At 45.1% G+C, this 21,913-nt stretch overlaps 1 protein-coding gene and 1 long non-coding RNA gene across 2 annotated transcripts; one reads left to right on the top strand and one right to left on the bottom strand.

Annotated features, from left to right (window-relative positions):
* Positions 1–1,209, bottom strand: LOC147961599 (uncharacterized). Its single transcript, XM_087532622.1, has one exon. The coding sequence runs from the start codon at positions 1,207–1,209 to the stop codon at positions 1–3; it is 1,209 nt and encodes a 402-aa protein (XP_087388748.1).
* A 7,457-nt stretch (positions 1,210–8,666) lies between these two features.
* LOC147961600 (uncharacterized) lies at positions 8,667–11,000 on the top strand. The gene is made up of 2 exons (XR_015611019.1): positions 8,667–8,922; positions 10,727–11,000. It is a non-coding gene; the product is annotated as an uncharacterized LOC147961600 (long non-coding RNA).
* The last annotated feature ends 10,913 nt before the right edge of the window (positions 11,001–21,913 follow it).

A 21,913-nucleotide genomic window follows, 5' to 3' on the forward strand; every position in this document is an offset into this window, starting at 1 on the left:
TTATTCTTTCAGCAGATCACGTCCTTCCTTCATCAGAGGGAATTTTGGAGGCCAAACCATCATAAAGGGGCTGACACTAAACACGTAATCATCCTCTTCTGTCACGTCGTAAACCTTCTTCAAAACCTTGCTTTTGATATAAAAAAGGTAGAGGGCATTGTCCGCCTCGGTCTCAGAATTGGACCCAGGTGCATGTACATCTACATCCTTGAAACCATGACTTGGTATCATATGATTAGCACATATCTCACGTAAACAAATGGTATTCACAAGGAACCAGTTGGCAGCGCCATTATTGCCATCCACCCCGTGCAGCCAGATGCGTATTTGTAGGTCCTTGAGAGTGATGAGATGAACCCCAGAATCATCATCTGCGAGCGACAGCTTGCCACACCACGATAACACCTCTTCTGGGAGGTTAACTAACGACAGAGAGGCAGACACAAGATCTAGCACGATTAAAATATTGATCCCGCTCACATAGGCCAGAGTATAGATCTTGCCGTCACCAATCAAACTAGCAACATGATCGAGTCGTAGCGAAATACGGGTGAATTCGGTTGCAACCGAAGAGTAGATGGCCCATATATCATCTTGTAAGACATACACATCCACAATTGTCTGCTGCCCTTCCACGCCCATTGCCAGATAGAAGAAGGACAGGCCGTCGTCGCCGCCTTTGAGGATGACCTCTCTGTCGTAGTATGTGAAGCGGTCATCATGGCTGCTGCTGGTTTGCGGAACTGGCGGGAGGATGGTCGTGTATCTCCCAGGGTAGAGCGGGCATCGGACTGTTCTTACTGGTGGGCCGTCGTGCAGGTAGGAGGTGAGTAGGAGGAGGCCGTTCCAGCAATCCACACAGAAGCCGAAGCTGTCGCTGCCCAAGGTGCCCAAATCGAAGTTTGCAGGGTGGACAACGGCAGCGAGCTCAGGGGGCTGAGGCATCGGCACGAACCGCGGTGGCTTGGTGCCTCCAGTTTTGACGTAGAAGCCGAGGAAACTGGGTGGGTGGAGGTCGCGGAAGCAGCGGAGGAAGACGGGGTCGGAGGCAAGGCGGAGCCAGCTCTTGCAGACTAGAGCGGTGTGGACGAGGCTGGTGGGGAAGGCGACGCGGAGGAGGATCTCGCCGAGGAGATCGTCGTCGTCGAGAACGGCCGAGGTGGCCGCTGTGGCCGGTGGCGGCGATTGCGGCGCCCTGAGTGCTTCCATGGTTTGGTGATCTGATGAGATGAGATTTGGGCGAAGAAGAAAAAGGTAGGAGCTGATTTTTGTTTTTCGATGGGTTTTTCTGATATAAAACACCTGAACGCGTTTCGTTTTTATTACAAAGAGTTGCAAATCCCTGCAAAAAAATAATTTATGCACAAAGCTCTAAAATATTGTTTTTTCTCTACCGGTCTAGTATCTTGTTTTCTGCATCGTTACAAAGTTTTTTTAACACAGTACAGATACAAGCGCTCATACATACACGCATACACTCACCTTATGAACGCACACACGCATACCCTACCTCTATGAGCACCTTCGACAAACTGAGTTGGCATATCATCTTGAGATGTACGAAGACACCGTAGCCGCCTCTCGTCGTCGACGGGAACGTTTTCTCCTACTGAAAGCGCATCGCCGGAAATCCTAAAATAAATCCAGGACTAATGCGAGCACCAGGACTTGACCCCTGGTGGGTTGGGATACCACTGTCTCTCTAACCATCCAACCACAATAAATTGTTGTGGCATTGTCAAAGAGGTCATAGACGATTCCGAACCCTGCATAACATGGCAACCCCAATAGATTCCCACCTCTTGACATCATATTGGCGCTAGAGGCGGGTGGAGTGGCGATGATTTGGCGGTGGAAAAAGAGGCAGAGATGGTCTTCACGCCTATCTACAGGAGAAAGGGGAATAAGAGGCGAAGGGCTCTCTCGATGATTTTTACTTCTTTTATTCGGTCGGAGTTTTATTTACTTGACACTGACAAAAGTCCTCCCATCACTCTTCATATATTCTCAAAGCATATGAGATATGATGACCCTAACTTTCTCTTCACAAAGACATGTAAGATGACTCAAATCAAGAAAGACATGTAAGATCATTTGAGTTAAAAAAGTACACAGAAGATATTTGCAAACAAAAAAGTAGGACCTTTTTTCTATATAAAGTACTTTTGGCACTTCATTTAAAACCACCTTTTGAAGCATGCAAACTTCAGCTTGCATGGTCTATCACAAGAGCTAAGGGCATCTCCAACCGGTCCCTTATAATTTAGCCCCTCAAATGGCCACAGATACCTTAACCCCTAAATAAATCTTCAGCAACTATTTTAAGTTTTTGTATATGATGTAGGGTGAAATCCTAGATGGCCAATCTTTTCACACTTGAAGGGCGGAAAGGAACACTAGTAGAAAACGGGCCTATTCTCCCGGTTTGTAAGGGCCTTTTGTCCCGGTTCTTGAACCGGGACTAAAGGGTTGTTACTAATGCCCTGACCCTTTAGTCCCGGTTCTAACCAGAACCGGGACAGATGGGCCTCCACGTGGCCTGCGCGCTGAGCCCAGGCAGGAGGGCCTTTGGTCCCGGTTGGTGGTACCAACCGGAACCAATAAGCATCGACGCGTCAGCATTTCTGTGGCTGGAGTTTTTGTTTTTTTAAGGGGGGGTGGGGGTTTTGGGGGTTTTGGGGGGTTAATTTAGGTATTTCATATATTGTGTTAGCTAGCTAATTAATAGAGAGAAGTGTCCTCTCTTATGTCCGTACTTGGTCGACGCTACGTACTATACATACGTATAGAGAGGACTAGGCACGCTAGCTAGCTAGTAAGCAAACGAAGGAAACAGAAGATCGTCATGAACATATATGCATACGGAGAGAAGTGATATCGACCACCTCTCCTTCTCCGAGAGATTGGTCGAACAACAAGTTCTCGTATATCTATCCGACACTACAGACTACATATATACAATAATTATCTCTTACAAATATAATCTCCTAAATTACGGACGCATGGTCCACATAGTATTCTCCGTCTTCAGCGATCACGTGGTCAAGAAAGAATGCCGCCAATTTCTCTTGAATTGCTCGCATGCGATCTGGTGCTAGGAGTTCATTCCGCATCCGAAACATCTAATTTGAAGAAGGGGGTCAATACATATATATAGATGTGAATGAATGAAACTCAACACAAATGATGGTAATAAAATAAAATTGAGAATATTGTTATTTACGCACTTCATATTGTTCGTCAGAGTAGCCCCGCTCACAGGTCGTGTGGCGGATGGACTCGCAGACGTAGTATCCACAGAAATCATTCCCTTGTTCCTGCAACAAACACTTTACAAGAAATAGAGGTCAATCAAACTGATAAGCAAGAATACCAAATGGTATTGATGAAACTGGCGCTTGAATCACTAGGAGATGCGCGGAACATGCTACTATAGTACTTACTTTCGGGTGTCTAAATTCCAGCTCCTTCGACAGTCCCGGAGCTTTTCTGGTGAATTTTCTCCAAACCCTGCCGGACGAAGAAAACAATTACTTGATATCAGAAATGAACAAAGTTGCTGATATGGTGGATAATGATCGATTTAACTTACTTCTCGAGCATTTGAGTCATGCCCGCATACTCCTGGGGATCTTTTCATCTAGAGTCCAAGACAGTTACTACTCCCTGCTCAAGCCTAATCTCTAGGAGAATATAGTGGTACCTGCGCACGCATGCATAACTCATCAATTACATTACTATAATCTGGACTAATATATAAGGGAAACCGAATATGCACAAGATAGTAACACTCACTTGAAGTTGTAAGGAAAGAGTATTATATCTTTGTGTTCATTTATTTTGAATGATCGTAGCAAATTGGCCTCGGTTTCTGCAGCATGAAATTTAACCTCAGTTGCATCTATGAGATATGTGTTAATGAACCCAATATCACCGACTTGTCTTTTCTTAAATTCGGCGATCTTCAATCTGCATAATTAATATAGTGAGGATAATTATAAATAAATGCAATGAAAGAGCTGAGCTATATAGAGAGACTTAATGACAGAAGTAGTAGTACTTACAGACAGTAGCAGGTGACCGTTGCTTTATCGAGGGCCAATTGATTGAAAAACTGATAGAACTCCTCAAATGGAATAGGCAACAGATCAATTCCAATGAGGTCATGCTCCTTTTTAACTCTCACATACAAAGTACTCCTCCCCCCAGACTCTCTGCAGATTTTCAAGTACCAATCATGCAATCTTCGCATCATCGTTGTTAGAGATTTTTCATCTTTGACGAGAGGCTCCCCGTACTCGTATCTGTGTATCTGCACGTCCATGAAATCATAATGTACATCGTCGGACAGGTAATCTTCAAGATTGCTATAACCGGGCACCATCCTCGGATCGACGATGTCGCTAGGCACCTTGAGTGGGGGGCACGATTGATTTCCTTGTTCGCCGAGCTGGGCAATTTGTTTCCCAGCTGCTCGTCGTTCTTTCATCCTTTGATCACTGATTGTACTTCCCGACCGCTCCGCTTCGGCCCATGTCTTTCCAATAATGCGCTCATAGTTGCCTTTTCGGCGGAGACTTGGGTGGTTTTGCCAGGGCAGCTAGAGTGCGCTTCACTTTCACCAGATCTACCTTCTCCTCCGGAGGTGGATGTCTCTTTGCTTTCAACCCTTGAAACCAGTCATCCACTTCGGTTCGTGCGATCTTCGCGTTCTCCTCCGGGGTCCTCTCGTATGGTAACTTCTCTGGAGTCTTCAGAGAAGGACCGAATCTGTACGTCCTCCCGCCTCTGGTTGTACTGCTAGACACCGGCCGAACAGACGGAGCGGCTGTCTTCTTTACTTGCTTACGAGGCGGAGGAGAAGGACTACGACGCGCTTGCTGACGAGGTGGCGGGTCTCTTCCGCCCTTGCTGACGAGGCGGAGAAGGAGGAGGCTGGCTGCTCGGGCGCGCCAACGCAGGCGGAGAAGGAGGCGGAGTGCCGCCACGCGCCGGAGAAGGAGCCGGCCGAGGGCCCTGATCGTCACTCGCCGGAGGAGGAGGCGGTGGAGGAGGCAGAGTGCCCTGACTCGCCGGAGGAGGAGGAGGAGGCAGAGGCGTCCAGTTCGGAAGGTTGATGAGCTCCTTCCGCCATAGGCATGGAGTCTTCAGAGAAGAACCCAGCCGAGTATCCCCTTCTCCGGTAGGGTGGTCAAGCGGGAGGTCCTCAAATCCCTCTGTTATTTCATCCACCATCACCTTAGCATATCCTTATGGAATCGGCCGGCAGTGAAAAGTTGCGCCAGGTTTATTAGGAAAAACAGAGCCAACAGCCGCCTTGACCTTCATATTAATCCATTGCGTCATAAGGTGGCAATTTTGAGCCTCCGTGATAGCATCCACGGGATAGCTGGCAGGAGCCGTCAAGACAAGCTCCGGCTGAAGCAGCTCGGTGGAAGCCACGCTGCTTCTCCGCTGAGATGGGGGGGTAGCTTCAGGGGAAGCTTCGGCAAGTCGTTTGCTGCGATTTTCTTCTCGTTCCTCTATCGCTTGTACCCTTGCGTGCAGCGCCTGCAGTTCGGTCTGCTGCACTTTCTTCCTCCTCTCGTGGCTTTTGTAACCGCCTGCGTCAGGAAACCCAGCCTTCCACGGAATGGAGCCTGGCATACCTCGTGTCCGTCCAAGGTGCTCAGGATTTCCGAGGGCCTTTGTGAGCTCGTCGTTCTCTCTGTCTGGAAGGAACGTCCCTTTCTGCGCTGCATCGATATAGTACCGAAACTTCTTCAAGGGTATGTCAAGTTGCTCGTCCGTCCAAATGCACTTCCCTGTTACAGGTCCAAGGATCCACCAGCCCCGAAGAACCAAGTCCGGCAATGGTCTGTCTAGTTCATTGTCTCTAGTTCGATCCCTTTATCAAGCAGATCAGTCTCAGCCTTTGCCCACTTAGGCCGGGGTTTGAGGTAGCCACCTGACCCCGTGCGATGGTGAAGCATCTTCTTCGCAGCATTTTTCTTGTTTGTCTCCGACATCTTCTTACTCTTATCCGATGTCTTGTGGGCCACAAATGCGGGCCATTGATCTCTGATCTTCTCATATTTGCCCTTGAATTCTGGTGTCTCTTTTTTGTCGACAAACCTTTACAGCTCATTCTTCCACCTCCTGAATAGCTCTGCCATCTTCTTAAGAGCAGCAGACTTAATTAATTGCTCTATAACCGGCTTCTCCGGATCCTCCTCTGGCGGTAGGGTGAAATTTGCCTTCAGCTCCTTCCAAAGATCATCTTTCTGCATATCATTGACATAAGACACCTCAGGGTCTTCTTCAACTGGCTTAAACCATTGGTGGATGCTGATCGTGATCTTGTCCCTAACAAGAACCCCGCACTGAGCAGTAAATGCATCCTTTGTCCGGATGGGTTCAATCGGTAGGCCGTCGCGCGCGATTTCTGTGATCTCAAACCTTTCATCCTCGCGCAACTTTTTCTTCGGGCCTAGTCTCTTTACCGAAGTTATGCTCGAACCGGAGGGCTAGAAAAAAGAAGAAAGACGAGAGTTAATTAATATGTGTACGTACCAAAACAATGAATGCATCAATTAGCTAGTCTCAGCACAGGCTTAACTAATATATTTACCTGGCCGGACTCTGTTCGGTCACTGAAGTCGTCACCCTGTTCTTCCGGACCTGCTTCTTCACCTTGCTGTTCTTCCGGACCTGCTTCTTCACCCTGCTGTTCTTCCAGACCATCATTGTCGTTAAGAAAACACGACATGACATCACCTCCGTCTAAGATTATGTCCCGCAACCTCTCTTCTGCTTCCTCGTCTCGTCCGTGCTCCATATTCACTACAAGAAATCTGTTAATCCATGACGGACTTCGGGTGACGTTCCTGAAAACTATCACGGGAACCGTCATGGATGAACAAGACGCGAATAACCTCCAAAACGGCAGCCCCTTGATGACGGGCATTGAAGGACCGTCACAGAAACTGTCATGAATCGACCATCTATGCCTTTTTTTTTCTTTCTTTAGTTGCCATATGAACCGTCATGGATGGCTTCTGCCGATGTGTCTGTTGTACCCGCTTATTTGGTCCACTTGTCAATCAGCCATATATAAAAGTTGGAAAGAAAAGGGCGCGCCTGAAATTTGAGAGAGCGCGGAGATGCAAAATTTTAAGTGGCCAACGCGGCAGGGTGGCAAAATTTTGAGCCAGCCCATTTATACTCCACAGTCCACACACACCTAACCCTAATTCCCCATTCTATCCTCCCGTTCCCTCAGCCGCCGCCACTCCACCAATCTTCCTCCGCCCGCTCCATGCCGGCGCCGCCGCAGAACAGCCTCACCTCTCCCGATCCATCGATCCCCTCTCTTCTCCCCTCTATGTGCGTCGCCCCCTCCCCATCTTTCCCACGGCCACGGCCACAAGCCCGTAACCCCACCCCAGTCCAGATCACGCGCTCGAGTTGCGGCGGTAGTGGTCGCGACAGGTCCATTTCCTCCCGGCGCAGATCAATCCGCCTTCCTCGGTCGCACTCGAGCAGCGCATGTCCCGCCGAAACCCATGATGCATTGTCCATCCAACCAGATCGACACCGACGAGAAGGCCAAGGTGGCGGTAGCGGCGCCGAGCTCGTCGTTCTCTAGCACCGGATTTGGAAGTCTCTAATGTCCCGCGCGACTGCCACGGATCCATCTTCGGTCGGCGGCGAGCTATGGTGAGATACAGGTGGCGCCGCCGCCACGGAGCTAGCCACTCCCTTCTGCCATCCGCGCTGCAGCGACAGGCGCTGCCTCTGCGGCTTTGCCAGGGGCCTCTGCCCGTCGCGTACGTGCTGCTCCTCCTCGTCATCTCCGTGGATGGGTTCGTCCCCTTTAAGCTCTGATCTTACCTACTGCAGGGCTAGTCGATTGGTCCGCGGTTCATTTGTATTCTGTCAAAGTTCATTGGTGATGTCCATGGCTACCTGTTTAGTTATTTCTGGGTACATGTGCAATAGATAGGTTCTGTTTCTTGGTACTCTAGAACTGGAAGATATGTTGTGTTAAAAAATGCAAGTCTGTATGTCACGGTCATGTTCTCAATCTGCAAACAAATAAATCCTTGTCATGCTGTTTGTCCATGTGTCCCATATATCCACTCTTCTTCATCCCATACAAGGAGGGGTTCTCAATATGAATTTCATGTCTGGCTCGGATTCAGATTGTTTTGAGTACATTAATTGGCCTGATATTGGATTTGAGTGCATTAAAATAGACCTGATACTGAATTCAGATTGTTTGAGTACACATTATTTAGCCTGGTAATTAGATTCAGATCTCATGTATTGATGTATGTGTTGAGTAATGCTACTGAAGTACTAATCCAAGGGACAACTGAACGAGCAACCCTGCTTTTATGCATGCGAATTTTGACCTATGCCATGGTTAGTAATGTTCCTCATGTGTTGGGGTGTAGTCTATTGTCTGTTTGTCTTAGTTTTGTATGTCAGTTATTTAAGTGCTTAAATGGCAGGTGTGGCAAACTAGGCTTCATCTGGCATTTTCATGGAATTAATGTGCTTGTACTGTTTCAAAATTCAGGAATGGATTTCTTGGAAGTTCGTCTTGTAGCATTTTCTCTTCAAGAAAATGGAGCCAGTGGTTATGATCTATTTTGGCACACAACTTAATTTGTTATCTGAAGCTGTAGCCAGTGTTGATGTACTTCTCAAGGTATGTTACTGCTTAGTCTTTATGATGCAGCTAGATTTTTCGTGATTCTGGCATTTTCATGGAATTAATGTGTTGCCGATCCTTCGCTCGTTGGACATACCTTGAGATGCATGATGTGCTCGCCAATGAGGCGCTCCAGCAGGGGCTCAAGGAGTACTCCAGCTAGCCCACACTCTTGCAGCTCTTCATCGACGGCGAGTTAACTGGTGACTGCGACATCACTATCGGTATGTATATATGTGCTTTCTGCCTTCTCCCGTTATTATGGTTCAGGACGTTGAGCCCCTCTGTTACTGGCAGTACACATACATGGTATCTGTTCTGCGAGAAGCTTGTTTTGTAATCTGTCATATATGTTCAGTTGTGGATGATAATGGTCAACTTGGCATGTGGAAACTCCATGTCTGCGTAGACGTTTCAGGCATATAATTTGCTCATGTTGAAGGCATGGTACATTCTTGTACCTGACAGTGTCCATGGCAATGTCAAATGTTTTATAGTTCATTTCTTCACATTCAACGTGCACATGGAACTCTACCTGTGGAATATGTGCTCTGTACTTTCCTTTTCCCACAACTATGGTTCAAAATTTGAGTCTTTCTGCTATGGTTGTACATACCGGCGATATTTTTTATGAATTGTTTTGTAAGAAACTTGTTCTGTGCATCAGACATAGAAATACATTTGTTGATTTGACGTACTTGTAGCAACAAAAATGAGTGGGCGGCCTATGGTTCCTTGAGTATTTTGTGTGATGTAGTGTGTGCGTCTGCTTCAGGGATCATTGATCCTATGCTCTAGCACTTAGCCAAAACTATAGTATCACAAAATATGCATGCCAGTTTTATGACTAGCTTTAGATGGCTTTGTTCTCTCAGCACCAACAACATTACATAATGTCAGCCTCTGGTGCGAGCTAATAACCATGTTGCTCAGACTCTGAAGTTCTGAGGAAGCATCTTTGATGTAAACCTTGAAACTGTATTTTATAACCACAAGCCTCCAGGATGGTATGAATTACCATCCCATAACGTGATGACAACCATTGCAAATTATTTTCCAGATTTACTTATGAGTAACAAAAATCACATGCCTGCTGTTGGTTCATGAAACCAACTGTGCTCCAGCATTTCCGCACCATGGTTATTGAACTACTACAATAGTATCCCAGTGCTAGAATGCATGGATATTTCTGGAACCAGCGTATCAGTATCAGGTGCATTTTAAAATTAGTGATCCGTATCAGGTCCATTTTAAAATTAGTACTCCCTCCGTCCCAAAGTTCTCGTATTAGATTTGTCTAGATACGTATGTATCTAATACTAAAATGTGACTTGATACATCCATATTTAGACAAATCTAACACAAGAATTTTGGGACGGAGGGAGTACATGATAAGAAATAGGAAAGCAATGTGCCAGTTCCACCAAGCTGTTCTAATTTGTTTGAGTGAAATATAGAATAACAAATAAATCTCATTCTGTTCTCAAACTCATTGTAGGTGTATCTCCCTAGCTTTTTAAACAATTTACTAGTTAAAGGGTAAAAGAAGGACCAAGACTCACACCGGTAATTGTCCATCTTCCACGAGGAAAATATTTCGCATGTTCATTGTCTGTTAAATGTTTTCTTCTATTAATATTAACAAAATAGAAATTATCACATTAATAAAAGCGATTAATCCCAAGATTCACTATGTAGTCCAACAAAATTATATGTTGTTCCAATCACAAAAGTATTTAATGTCATAGGATAATTTTAGCTCCGAGACCATGGTTGTGGTGTTCGTACAGAAACCAGCCCACTTGCTTCTACATTTAACTTTTAAGGTGTAATTTTTCATTAGTGAGCATGGTAATTGGAAAATGCTATCCATATACAAACCAATTGAAGAATATATATTCTTTAAAAATAATTGAAGAATAGTACATACATGAAATATGAGCTCGCTCGCCCCATGCCACCGGGGTATGCGCCGTGCCAAGATGCATTGCATTTTTTGATGTCGTCTTACAGTTTGTTGACGTGCAGGCAATGTTGAGCATGGGTTGAGTTGAGATATTGGCGTATAAGGTTTTCCCTCCAATGAAGTTGGCGGCAATGGCTGGATCCGTGTCCAGAAATGCATGGAGATGACCCCTGGTTGTCAGTTGTCGTTTGGCCAGCCTTGAGCGGGGCTGTGGTGCTGCAGAATTAACACAGGGTGTTTGTAGTTTTAAGTTTCTTTTTTTGCTAGTCCTTGATAGATGTATTGTTCGGCTATAACTGTAATCTTAAGTTTTTTGTGCAAATTTTTTCTGTTGTATATGGAGTTGATTGCCTACGGACTACAACCCTCCGGTTTATATAGACACCGGATAGGTTTAGGGTTACATATAGTCGGTTACAATGGTAGGATATCTTGAATATCCGCATCGCCAAGCTTGCCTTCCACGTCAAGGAAAGTCCCATCCAGACATGGAACGAAGTCTTCAATCTTGAGTCCGGCTGAAGGTATAGTTCGGCTACCCGAACACCCCCTAATCCAGGACTCCCTCAGTCCTCGTCGGTCTCCACGTAGTAGTAGGCATCGGCGGTGGCATCTGGCTCCTGAGCTCTCACATCTGGTTGCATCAACTGGAAAGAAGAAGAAATGAGGGAAAAGGGGTAGCAAAGCAACCGTGAGTACTCATCCAAAATACTCGCAAGCAAGGATCTACACTACATATGCAACATTATCAAAGGAAGGCTATATATGTGGACTGGGCTGCAGAAATGCCAGAATAGAGGGGAGAACCTTGTCCTATCGAAGACTAGCATCTTCTGGAAACCACCATCTTGCAGCAAAAGGAGAGAGTAGAGTAGCATAAAGTAAAGTAGTAGAAGTGTTATCAACCTCGGCCAGAGACCCTTTCTCGACTCCCTGCGAGAAAGCAATCCCAGAGCCATACTCACTAGTGCAGAACCGGGCAATAGCACCGGTTCGTAAGGCCCTTTAGTGCCGGTTCCATAACCGGCACTAAAGTGTGGTCACTAAAGCCCCCCCCCCCTTTAGTACCGGTTCAGCACGAACAGGTGCTAAAGGGCAACCACGTGGCATGAGCCAGCTCCGGGGGCCGGGAGCCCTTTAGTACCGGTTGGTAACACCAACCGGTACTAAAATGTTTGGGGTTTTTTTGGTTTTATGATTTCTTTTTCATTTAATTTTGTGTTTTCCATTTTAATTCTTTTTCGTTTGCTGGTATTTGAGGCGATCATCTATCATCTGGTTGCGTTGGATCCATCCCTCAATAAAAATTCTTTGTCTCCTAATTTATCATTGCTCTCCGCGATGAGGTACGCATGGCGCACTCGCCCATGAGCGTCTCCAGATTAACGGCTCTCGCTCTGATTCAGGAGGAGGAATCCGAGCATAGCATGCCATGGGCTCGCCCACTAGTGTACGTGTAGCCTTATCTCTTGCCCTCAGTTATTCCAGTCTTTGTTCTTTTTTTTTTGAAATGACCCACAGGTGCTACGCCTTTTCATTTAAGTAGGGGAAAACACAATATACAGAGAAACTAATTAAGCAGGGAAGTAAAGAAAAGAACAGGGTCCAGGAGTGCCACCAGCAGCCCGGCTGTACAACATCTAATTTTTTGGGTGCGACGAGATTTTATGTGAAGCCATAAAACTCTAACCCTCTAACCTTTTCTTTGAGAAAAAAACCGATCTAACGCTGACCTGGAATAGTTTATGGAGGCATGGTGCCGAAGAACTGAGGCACTGACGGAGCCAGGGGCGAGGTGGGAGGTTGAGGAGGGCAGCAAGCGACGCGGGGACTGACCCGGAGCTGGCGGCGCCCGAAGCGGAAGCGGTGATGGCGCCGGCAGCAGCAGCCCTAGGGTTTAGGGTTTCGGTGGTGCAGCGGCGGCGGGTGGAGTAGAAGACCTAGGTTAGGCTCTATACCATACATGTAAAACACAGGTTTTGCAGGAACTGGCTCAACCCTCTATGGGGTGGCCTATAACATATATATAATGATGACATCCAAGTTCAATACCAATATGGTATGGTTTACACAGTAGGACTACAATACGAAGTCTAACAATAATCTACAAGGTACAAATAGTAATGGCGACGCAAGTCTTGCAAATTAACAAAAGGAAATCTAAACCAAAAATCCCTAACCCTAAACCCTAATAGTAAACAGTAAATTGGAAATGCCATTGATACAATTGCGATTATTTTTTTTAAACGAAATGTGAACCCTAAAATCTACATGCGTGCTGTAAACAGTAAGCACTAAACCCTAAATCTTACATGCAGATGTATAAAATCATAATATAAGGATCTACAATCAAGAAAACGGAAAGTATTTGTTTTGCAGACGAAATAGAGGTGTTCTTGCTCTATTTTGCAGAGGAAACAAAGGTGTTCTCCCCTGCAGAATACAACAAGTATCTGTGCCGAGCAGCACTGTTTATACAGTAATGGCAGATGGTTCATGTACCGTGCTCTGGCTATGATCACAGTATTGCCCTTTTACTCAAAGACAATGAATCAAATCCCGGGAGACACCAAAGGGGAGCTTCCTCGAAACAGGCTTTCGCCTCGCTTTATTATATATAAAGCAACAACCGAATAAAGTACATGGCTGAACGATGCAAGATGGGGAGCTAATGGGGAAGCCTAAACAGTTTAACCCTCTTCCTCCAAGGGTAGCTCCTAATATGCATAAAAACAACAGTTTTGCTAAATCACATCTAGATGTGCCATAAGTATTGCACTTCTAAATCATATGTCATTGATCTTACATTGAGATTTGTGTGAATATTTTCTTTCTCTTTTTTCTTTTTTCTTTATGCTTGATTCACTCACTTAGATGTGCAATAAGTAGAGCACATCTAGATGTGCCCTAGACACACCCCTACTTTTTTTTTGAGGGAATGCCATCATGGCTAATTTTATTAAAATTAAATCACGCTTACATCGGTGGCAAAATAAAAGGACTAGGTGGATCATCAGCCCACACACAACTATCTAGCCTACATTCACGTGCAAGTGTATGCGCTACCCCATTTGCTTCCCTTGGACAGTGCATAAATAAGATTCTGTCAAAAGAGCTCGCCTGAATACGAATGTCTTCGAATATTGGAGCAGCAACTGCTGCAGAGAAACCGCCTTCCAGAAGAGTATCAATAACTCCTGCACAATCAGACTGAATAACTAATTTCTGACAGCCTATTTGATTTGCAAGATGAATACCATCTAGAACTGCTTGAGCTTCAGCTGTTGCCGCGTCAAGCGCAAAAGGAATGAGCTTGGATCCTGCGCCTACAAATCTTCCTTTATCATCTCTGATTACCACACCTGTAGCTCCTGACCTCATATTAATATCGTAATTCGTATCAACATTTATAGAGACAAAACCCTCAGACGCCCGATGCCAAGTACTTGATCTTGGCTGAATCTCTTTCCCTTGTGCTTTCGAGAAACTAGATACCAAGACTTGAATTGACATCGCCGCTTGTGAAAAAGATTGCACAGTTTCTGCATGGACTGTCTGTCTTCGTCTCCACCAAATATACCAAGCGGCCATTATGATTGTTTCTCTCAAAAACTTTACTGATGCATCAACTGGGACCCTGAACTTTCCAGCCATCAGATAATCAAGCACTGCACTACCTGACCGATCTATCTGACATGCTTCAGTAACCACCTCTATCAGGCCAATTTTCTGCCAAATACCTTTTGCTTCCTCACACTGAAAAATAACATGTTTTATGTCTTCACAATATCTCTTACAGACCGGACACGTACTGTTATTCATTATGTGGCGGTTAACCAGAACATCATAACAGGGAAGAATCCCATGCAAACATTTCCAAGTAAAAAATTTCACTTTTGCTGGAACAGCGCACTTCCAAAGATCTCTCCAAATCGTGTTCAAACCTGAATATCCCGTTCCATCAGATCTTTGCAAGGAGACACCAAAAGTAGATTCCCACTCCATGTGGTAAGCAGAACGAACTGAAAATAAACCATTCTTACTGAATTTCCATGCCACAAAATCACCCATTCCATTCTGACTCAACGGAATTGCTAGGATTTGTCTTGCATCAATATCCCAAAAAATGGATCAAATTAAGTCAGCATCCCATACTCCTGAACTAGCAAATAGTGACCTTTGGGCGTCAAAATCTTCCCGTTATTACTATACGGTAGCCATGCATCCTCCCAAATATCAATTTGCTGACCATCTCTGACACGCCAGATCGCTCCCTTATTAAATGTATTGAGCCCTAACAATATACTCTGCCAAGTAAAAGATGAACCTGATTTAAGTTTAGCATTAAGTATCTTGCCAACAGGATAGTACTTACTTCTCAAAACTCTTGCGCATAAGCTGTCCGGAGCCTCAATTAATATCCATATTTGTTTAGCTAACATAGCTAAATTAAAATAGTGAGGATCTCTGAACCCCATTCCTCCTATCTCTTTTGGAACACAAAGCTTCCACCAGGCAAACCAGTGCATCTTCTTATTACTGATGTCATCGCCCCACCAACACTGCGCTATTGCATCCGTGATTCCTTTACATATATTTTTTGGAATACTGAATACATACATTGCATATGCCGGAAGAGCTTGGGCTACAGCTTTAAGCAGAACCTCTTTACCTCCAATGGATAATGTTTTCTCTTTCCAACCTTGAACTAGTTGACAAACTCTATCCACCAAATATTGAAATTTGTCACTCCTGTCTGCCCCAACTAACAAGGGTAGACCCAAGTATTTTTTTGACAATGCCTCACTAAAATATTAAGAGTTGTGCACACCTCAACCCTTTTACCAACAGAAGTATTTGGACTGAAATATATGCTGCATTTAGCTTCACTTACCATTTGACCGGACGCATTGCAATATGATTGCAGAATACCCTTTAATGTATTTGCATTAGCCACAACTGCTTTCATCAAAATTAAAGAATCGTCGGCAAATAGAAAGTGTGATACCGAGGGAGCATCACGACAGACCTTCACCTCTTCGATTGCTCCTCTTTCTTCAGCATCCGACAATAAGGCTGATAAACCATCTGCCACCAACAAAAATAAATATGGGCTAAGTGGATCACCCTGTCGGAGCCCTTGTGATGGGATAGATCTTTCTGTTATCTGCGAATTAAATCTCACTAAATATGTAACAGATTTAACACATGCCATCATTAGTTCTACCCATCTCACATCAAATCCCATTATCAACATAATTCCTTCAAGAAAGCACCATTCCACACGGTCATATGCTTTGTGCATATCCAATTTTACCGCACAAAGACCATGATTACCCTTCTTCCTTTTAATTCTATGAACACTCTCATAAGCAACCAAAACATTAGCAGTTATGAGTCTACCCGGGACAAAAGCACTCTGAGCCACTCCAATCACCTCGGGTAATATACCTTTCAGCCTTTTAGGCAACATTTTACTTATAACTTTGTAGACCACATTGCACAAAGATATTGGCCGAAACTGAGATAATTTCTCTGGATTGTCCACCTTTGGAATTAACACTATTACCGTGTCGTTCCATCCTTCTAGTATAACTGCAGTATTAACCGCCTCCAATACCTCCTTCACCAAATCCTCTTCTAACATTACCCAGAAACGCTTATAAAAAGCTGCATGCAGTCCATCGGGACCCGGTGCCTTTAGATCACCTATATCAAAAAGAGCTTTTCTTACCTCCTCAGATGTAAATGGTGCGAGAAGGTGATCGTTCATGGCCGGCGTCACTCGAGGTTTTATTTTATCTAGAACCTCCTCATTTGCTGCATTAGCCTTGGACGTAAACAAGCCCGAAAAATAATCATAAATCAGAATGGCTAAAGAATCACCTTCAACTATGTTACCATTATCATCAAGCAACATTTTAATTAGGTTTCTTTTCTTCCTTGCTGTAGCAAAATGATGAAAAAATTGGTGTTCCTGTCACCATGTCTCAGCCAATTCGCCCGCCCCCTTTGCAACCAGAATATTTCTTCTTGCTCAAACAGATCCTCTTAACATCACCAAGATTTGTCTTTGTCTCTCCAAAGCTTCATCTGTCATAGGGCCCCTTCTTAACTCTTCTAATTCTCCTTTTAATTTTTCTATTCTTTTCCTGGGTTTTTTAAGGACCTTCCTATCCCACCTGTGCAGATCCCCATGAACCTGCTCGAGCGCTTGCATCATTGTTCTGCCAGAACACTTGGCCTTATTCCAAGCGCTATTCACAACCTCCTACACTGTCGGCTCTTGTAGCCATCATGCTTCAAAACGATTAGTAGCTTGTTTATTCTGTAATACATCTGCCTTAAAGTACTGTGTGTCCACAACAATTGGACGGTGATCTGATTTTGTCATACTCTCATTAACCAACGCAGCAAAAGGAAATAAATTTCTCCATTCTGACGAAGACACCGATCTGTCCAGCCTTTCCCTAATTTTGCCACGTCTCCATGTATACTTATCACCCACAAATTCCATATCACTTAGGCCGCAATGATCTAGACAGTCCTGGAAATCTTGCATAAATCTCATGGGCCTTGGATTGCCTCCTTCCTTCTCTGAATTTAATAGAATTTCATTAAAGTCTCCTAGCACAAGCCATGGAATTTTAACCAACTCATGTAAGTCACGTAAATTTGTCCATGTTCTCTCCTTCCAGTCCCAGTTCGGTTCACCATAAATCCCTACTTAATCGTATACAATAACCGCTCCATGTTTTTTTATTTTAGGAAACAGTTACGTGCTTGTCAGTCGTGCATTTGCTGGTAAGGAAGGAAATTAGGAATAACTAGTACCCATGTTTTAAGGATCGTAGAAGGAAAATCGTGAATTAAGGAAGGAAATTATAGAAAAAAGAAATCTGGATAATGGGAAATGCTTAAGCATTTTGGGGCCCCTTGGGCACCGGGGGCCCGGGGCGGGCGTCCCGTTTGCCCCCCTCGGGGCTGGGCCTGAGGGTGGCTAGTGATAGCCGCAGCTAGCGAAGGGGGGACTCATGGTGAGCGTGAGTCTGAGGAGACTGGGAAGGGGGCAAAGGAGGTGGCCCGAGGAGGGGGGCCATGGTTGTGGTAGGAGGTGGGTTGTAGTGGGCAGAGAGGAGGCATGCGTGGGGTCACGGGCGGACAGCGTCGGCGGCAGCCACCGCGCCATATCATGAATCCATGGTTGGATGTAGGAGGTGGGGGGAGGAATGTGGAAAACACAGGCGTTTTGTGCAAAATCACAAACCGTAGTAGTGGGCATCTTTTTGTAAAAGTGCCACAGCTCGCGTCACATCGGTTAGATGTAAGTTGCACGGTCAAAATTGATGGATGGCAAACACACTATCATTACCAACTAAGAATTTTATAGGAGCATAGATTAATACATGGCCCATCTTACAATCTCGCAATGGTTCTTGGAGACCGCGTTACAATAGGTTGTTAATCTACAACCCGCTTCTCTTCTCTGTTCTCTTCTCTCTCATCCAACTAAACAGAAATATATTAGTCTAATTCTTACAGCATGCTGACTGTACCTTATTAACCTTGCTCTTATATCTGAAGTGCAGTAACAAATTAGGGCATGGCCAATGCATAGCCCTATGGTGATGCCCTACAGGCCATGTACGATCGTGTCAGGAAAAGTAGGTTCGGATGGGAAAGCGGGATCCTCGGTAGGAGGCGGGTGCTTGAGGAGAAAAAGTATGGTCCGATGCATATAGCTAAATACTTTAAAGTGGAGAGTAGAGATGCATGTGTAGTGAGAGTCTACTTTCTATTCTTTGATAGCGTTGGCCAAAAAAATCAATATAGATGCCTCACACTACTTTTGTGTTATGGGACATCTGTATCCATATGCCCCATTGTACATGCCCTTATGAGATCTTCGGGTCCCTACCTTGGTAAGAAAATACAAACATTGTTAATGAGATGAAAGTCCTTTAATTTAAGGATTTGTCCACGGCTCAGTTCGACCAGGACTTTGTGAAATCTCAGCCAGCTGAGGTCAACGTACAATCCTTTGGCTTTGGATTTTGTATATTAGGCAGCTTAGGATTTTGCTATGTAGTACTGATCTTTCCTGATTCGTGACCATTACATGGGCCTGCGAATCGGTCCATTTTTTGAAGGAAATATGCCCTAGAGGCAATAATAAAGTTATTATTTATTTCCTTATATCATGATAAATGTTTATTATTCATGCTAGAATTGTATTAACCGGAAACATAATACATGTGTGAATACATAGACAAACTAAACGTCACTAGTATGCCTCTACTTGACTAGCTCGTGAATCGAAGATGGTTATGTTTCCTAACCATAGACATGTGTTGTCATTTGATTAACGGGATCACATCATTAGGAGAATGATTGGATTGACATGACCCATTCCATTAGCTTAGCACCCGATCGTTTAGTATGTTGCTATTGCTTTCTTCGTGACTTATACATGTTCCTATGACTATGAGTATGCAACTCCCGTTTGCCGGAGGAACACTTTATGTGCTACCAAACGTCACAACGTAACTGGGTGATTATAAAGGAGCTCTACAGGTGTCTCCAAACGTACATGTTGGGTTGGCGTATTTCGAGATTAGGATTTGTCACTCCGATTGTCGGAGAGGTATCTCTGGGCCCTCTCGGTAATGCACATCACATAAGCCTTGCAAGCATTGCAACTAATGAGTTAGTTGCGAGATGATGTATTACGGAACGAGTAAAGAGACTTGCCGGTAACGAGATTGAACTAGGTATTAAGATACCGACGATCGAATCTCGGGCAAGTAACATACCGATGACAAAGGGAACAACGTATGTTGTTATGCGGTCTGACCGATAAAGATCTTCGTAGAATATGTAGGAGCCAATATGAGCATCCAGGTTCCGCTATTGGTTATTGACCGGAGACGTGTCACGGTCATGTCTACATTGTTCTCGAACCCGTAGAGTCCGCACGCTTAACGTTACGATGACAGTTTCATTATGAGTTTACATATTTTGATGTACCTAAGTTTGTTCGGAGTCCTGGATGTGATCATGGACATGACGAAGAGTCTCGAAATGGTCGAGACATAAAGATTGATATATTGGACGGCTATATTCGGACACCGGAAGTGTTCCGGAGAAGTTTCGGATAAAACCGGAGTACGGGGGGGTTACCGGAACCCCCCCGGGGGTTAATGGGCCTAATGGGCCCAAAGTGGAGCAGAGGAGGGGCGGCCAGGGCAGGCCGCGCGCCCCCTCCCCCTCTAGTCTGAATTGGACAAGGAGGGGGGGCGGCGCCACCCCCCCTTTCCTTCCTCTCCTCTCTGTCTTCCTTCCCCCTCCCCTAGTTGGACAAGGAAAAGGAGGGAGTCCTACTCCCGGTAGGAGTAGGACTCCTCCCTGGCGCGCCTCCTCCTGGCCATCCGCCCCTCCCCCTTGCTCCTTTATATACGGGGGCAAGGGGGCACCTCTAGACACACAAGTTGATCTTCATGATCGTTCTCTTAGCCGTGTGCGGTGCCCCCCTCCACCATACTCCTCGATAATATTGTAGCGGTGCTTAGGCGAAGCCCTGCGACGGTAGAACATCAAGATCGTCACCACGCCGTTGTGCTGCCGGCACTCTTCCCTGACACTTTGCTGGATCGGAGTCCGTGGATCGTCATCGAGCTGAACGTGTGCTAGAACCTCGGAGGTGCCGTAGTTTCGGTGCATGATCGGTCGGGCCGTGAAGACGTACGACTACATCAACCGTGTTGTTATAACGCTTCCGCTTTTGGTCTACGAGAGTACGTGGACAACACTCTCCCCTCTCATTGCTATGCATCACCATGATCTTGCGTGTGCGTAGGAAATTTTTTGAAATTACTACATTCCCCAACAGTGGCATCCGAGCCTAGGTTTTATGTGTTGATGTTATTTGCACGAGTAGAACACAAGTGAGTTGTGGGCGATATAAGTCATACTGCTTACCAGCATGTCATACTTTGGTTCGGCGGTATTGTTGGATGAAGCGGCCCGGACCGACATTAAGCGTACGCTTACGTAAGACTGGTTCTACCGACGTGCTTTGCACACAGGTGGCTGGCGGGTGTCAGTTTCTCCAACTTTAGTTGAACCGAGTGTGGCTACGCCCGGTCCTTGCGAAGGTTAAAACAGCACCAACTTGACAAACTATTGTTGTGGTTTTGATGCGTAGGTAAGATTGGCTCTTGCTTAAGCCCGTAGCAGCCACGTAAAACTTGCAACAAACAAAGTAGAGGACGTCTAACTTGTTTTTGCAGGGCATGTTGTGATGTGATATGGTCAGGACATGATGCATAATTTTATTGTATGATATGATCATGTTTTGTAACCGAGTTATCGGTAACTGGCAGGAGCCATATGGTTGTCGCTTTATTGTATGCAATGCAATCGCCCTGTAATGCTTTACTTTATCACTAAGCGGTAGCGATAGTCGTAGAAGCATAAGATTGGCGAGACGACAACGATGCTACGATGGAGATCAAGGTGCCGCGCCGGTGACGATGGTGATCATGACGATGCTTCGGAGATGGAGATCACAAGCACAAGATGATGATGGCCATATCATATCACTTATATTGATTGCATGTGATGTTTATCTTTTATGCATCTTATCTTGCTTTGATTGATAGTAGCATTATAGGATGATCCCTCACTAAATTATCATAGTAAAAGTGTTCTCCCTAAGTATGCACCATTGCGAAAGTTCTTCATGCTGAGACACCACGTGATGATCGGGTGTGATAGGCTCTACGTTCAAATACAACGGATGCAAAACAGTTGCACACGCAGAATACTCAGGTTTAACTTGACGAGCCTAGCATATAACAGATATGGCCTCGGAACACGGAGACCGAAAGGTCGAGCGTGAATCATATAGTAGATATGATCAACATAGTGATGTTCACCATTGAAACTACTCCATCTCATGTGATGATCGGACATGGTTTAGTTGATTTGGATCATGTGATCACTTAGAGGATTAGAGGGATGTCTATCTAAGTGGGAGTTCTTTAGTAATATGATTAATTGAACTTAAATTTATCATGAACTTAGTACCTGATAGTACCTTGCTTGTTTATGTTTGATTGTAGATAGATGGCCCATGCCGTTGTTCCGTTGAATTTTAATGCGTTCCTTGAGAAAGCAAAGTTGAAAGATGATGGTAGCAATTACACGGACTGGGTCCGTAACTTGAGGATTATCCTCATTGCTGCACA

The sequence above is a fragment of the Triticum urartu genome, chromosome 7A (assembly GCF_056163025.1).
Source record: "Triticum urartu cultivar PI428250 chromosome 7A, HENAU_Tu73, whole genome shotgun sequence".
In the NCBI taxonomy this organism is placed as follows: domain Eukaryota; kingdom Viridiplantae; phylum Streptophyta; class Magnoliopsida; order Poales; family Poaceae; genus Triticum; species Triticum urartu.

Excerpts from the sequence above, each read along its gene's own strand:
- LOC147961599 (XM_087532622.1), bottom strand. The coding sequence starts at position 1,209 with ATGGAAGCACTCAGGGCGCCGCAATCGCCGCCACCGGCCACAGCGGCC.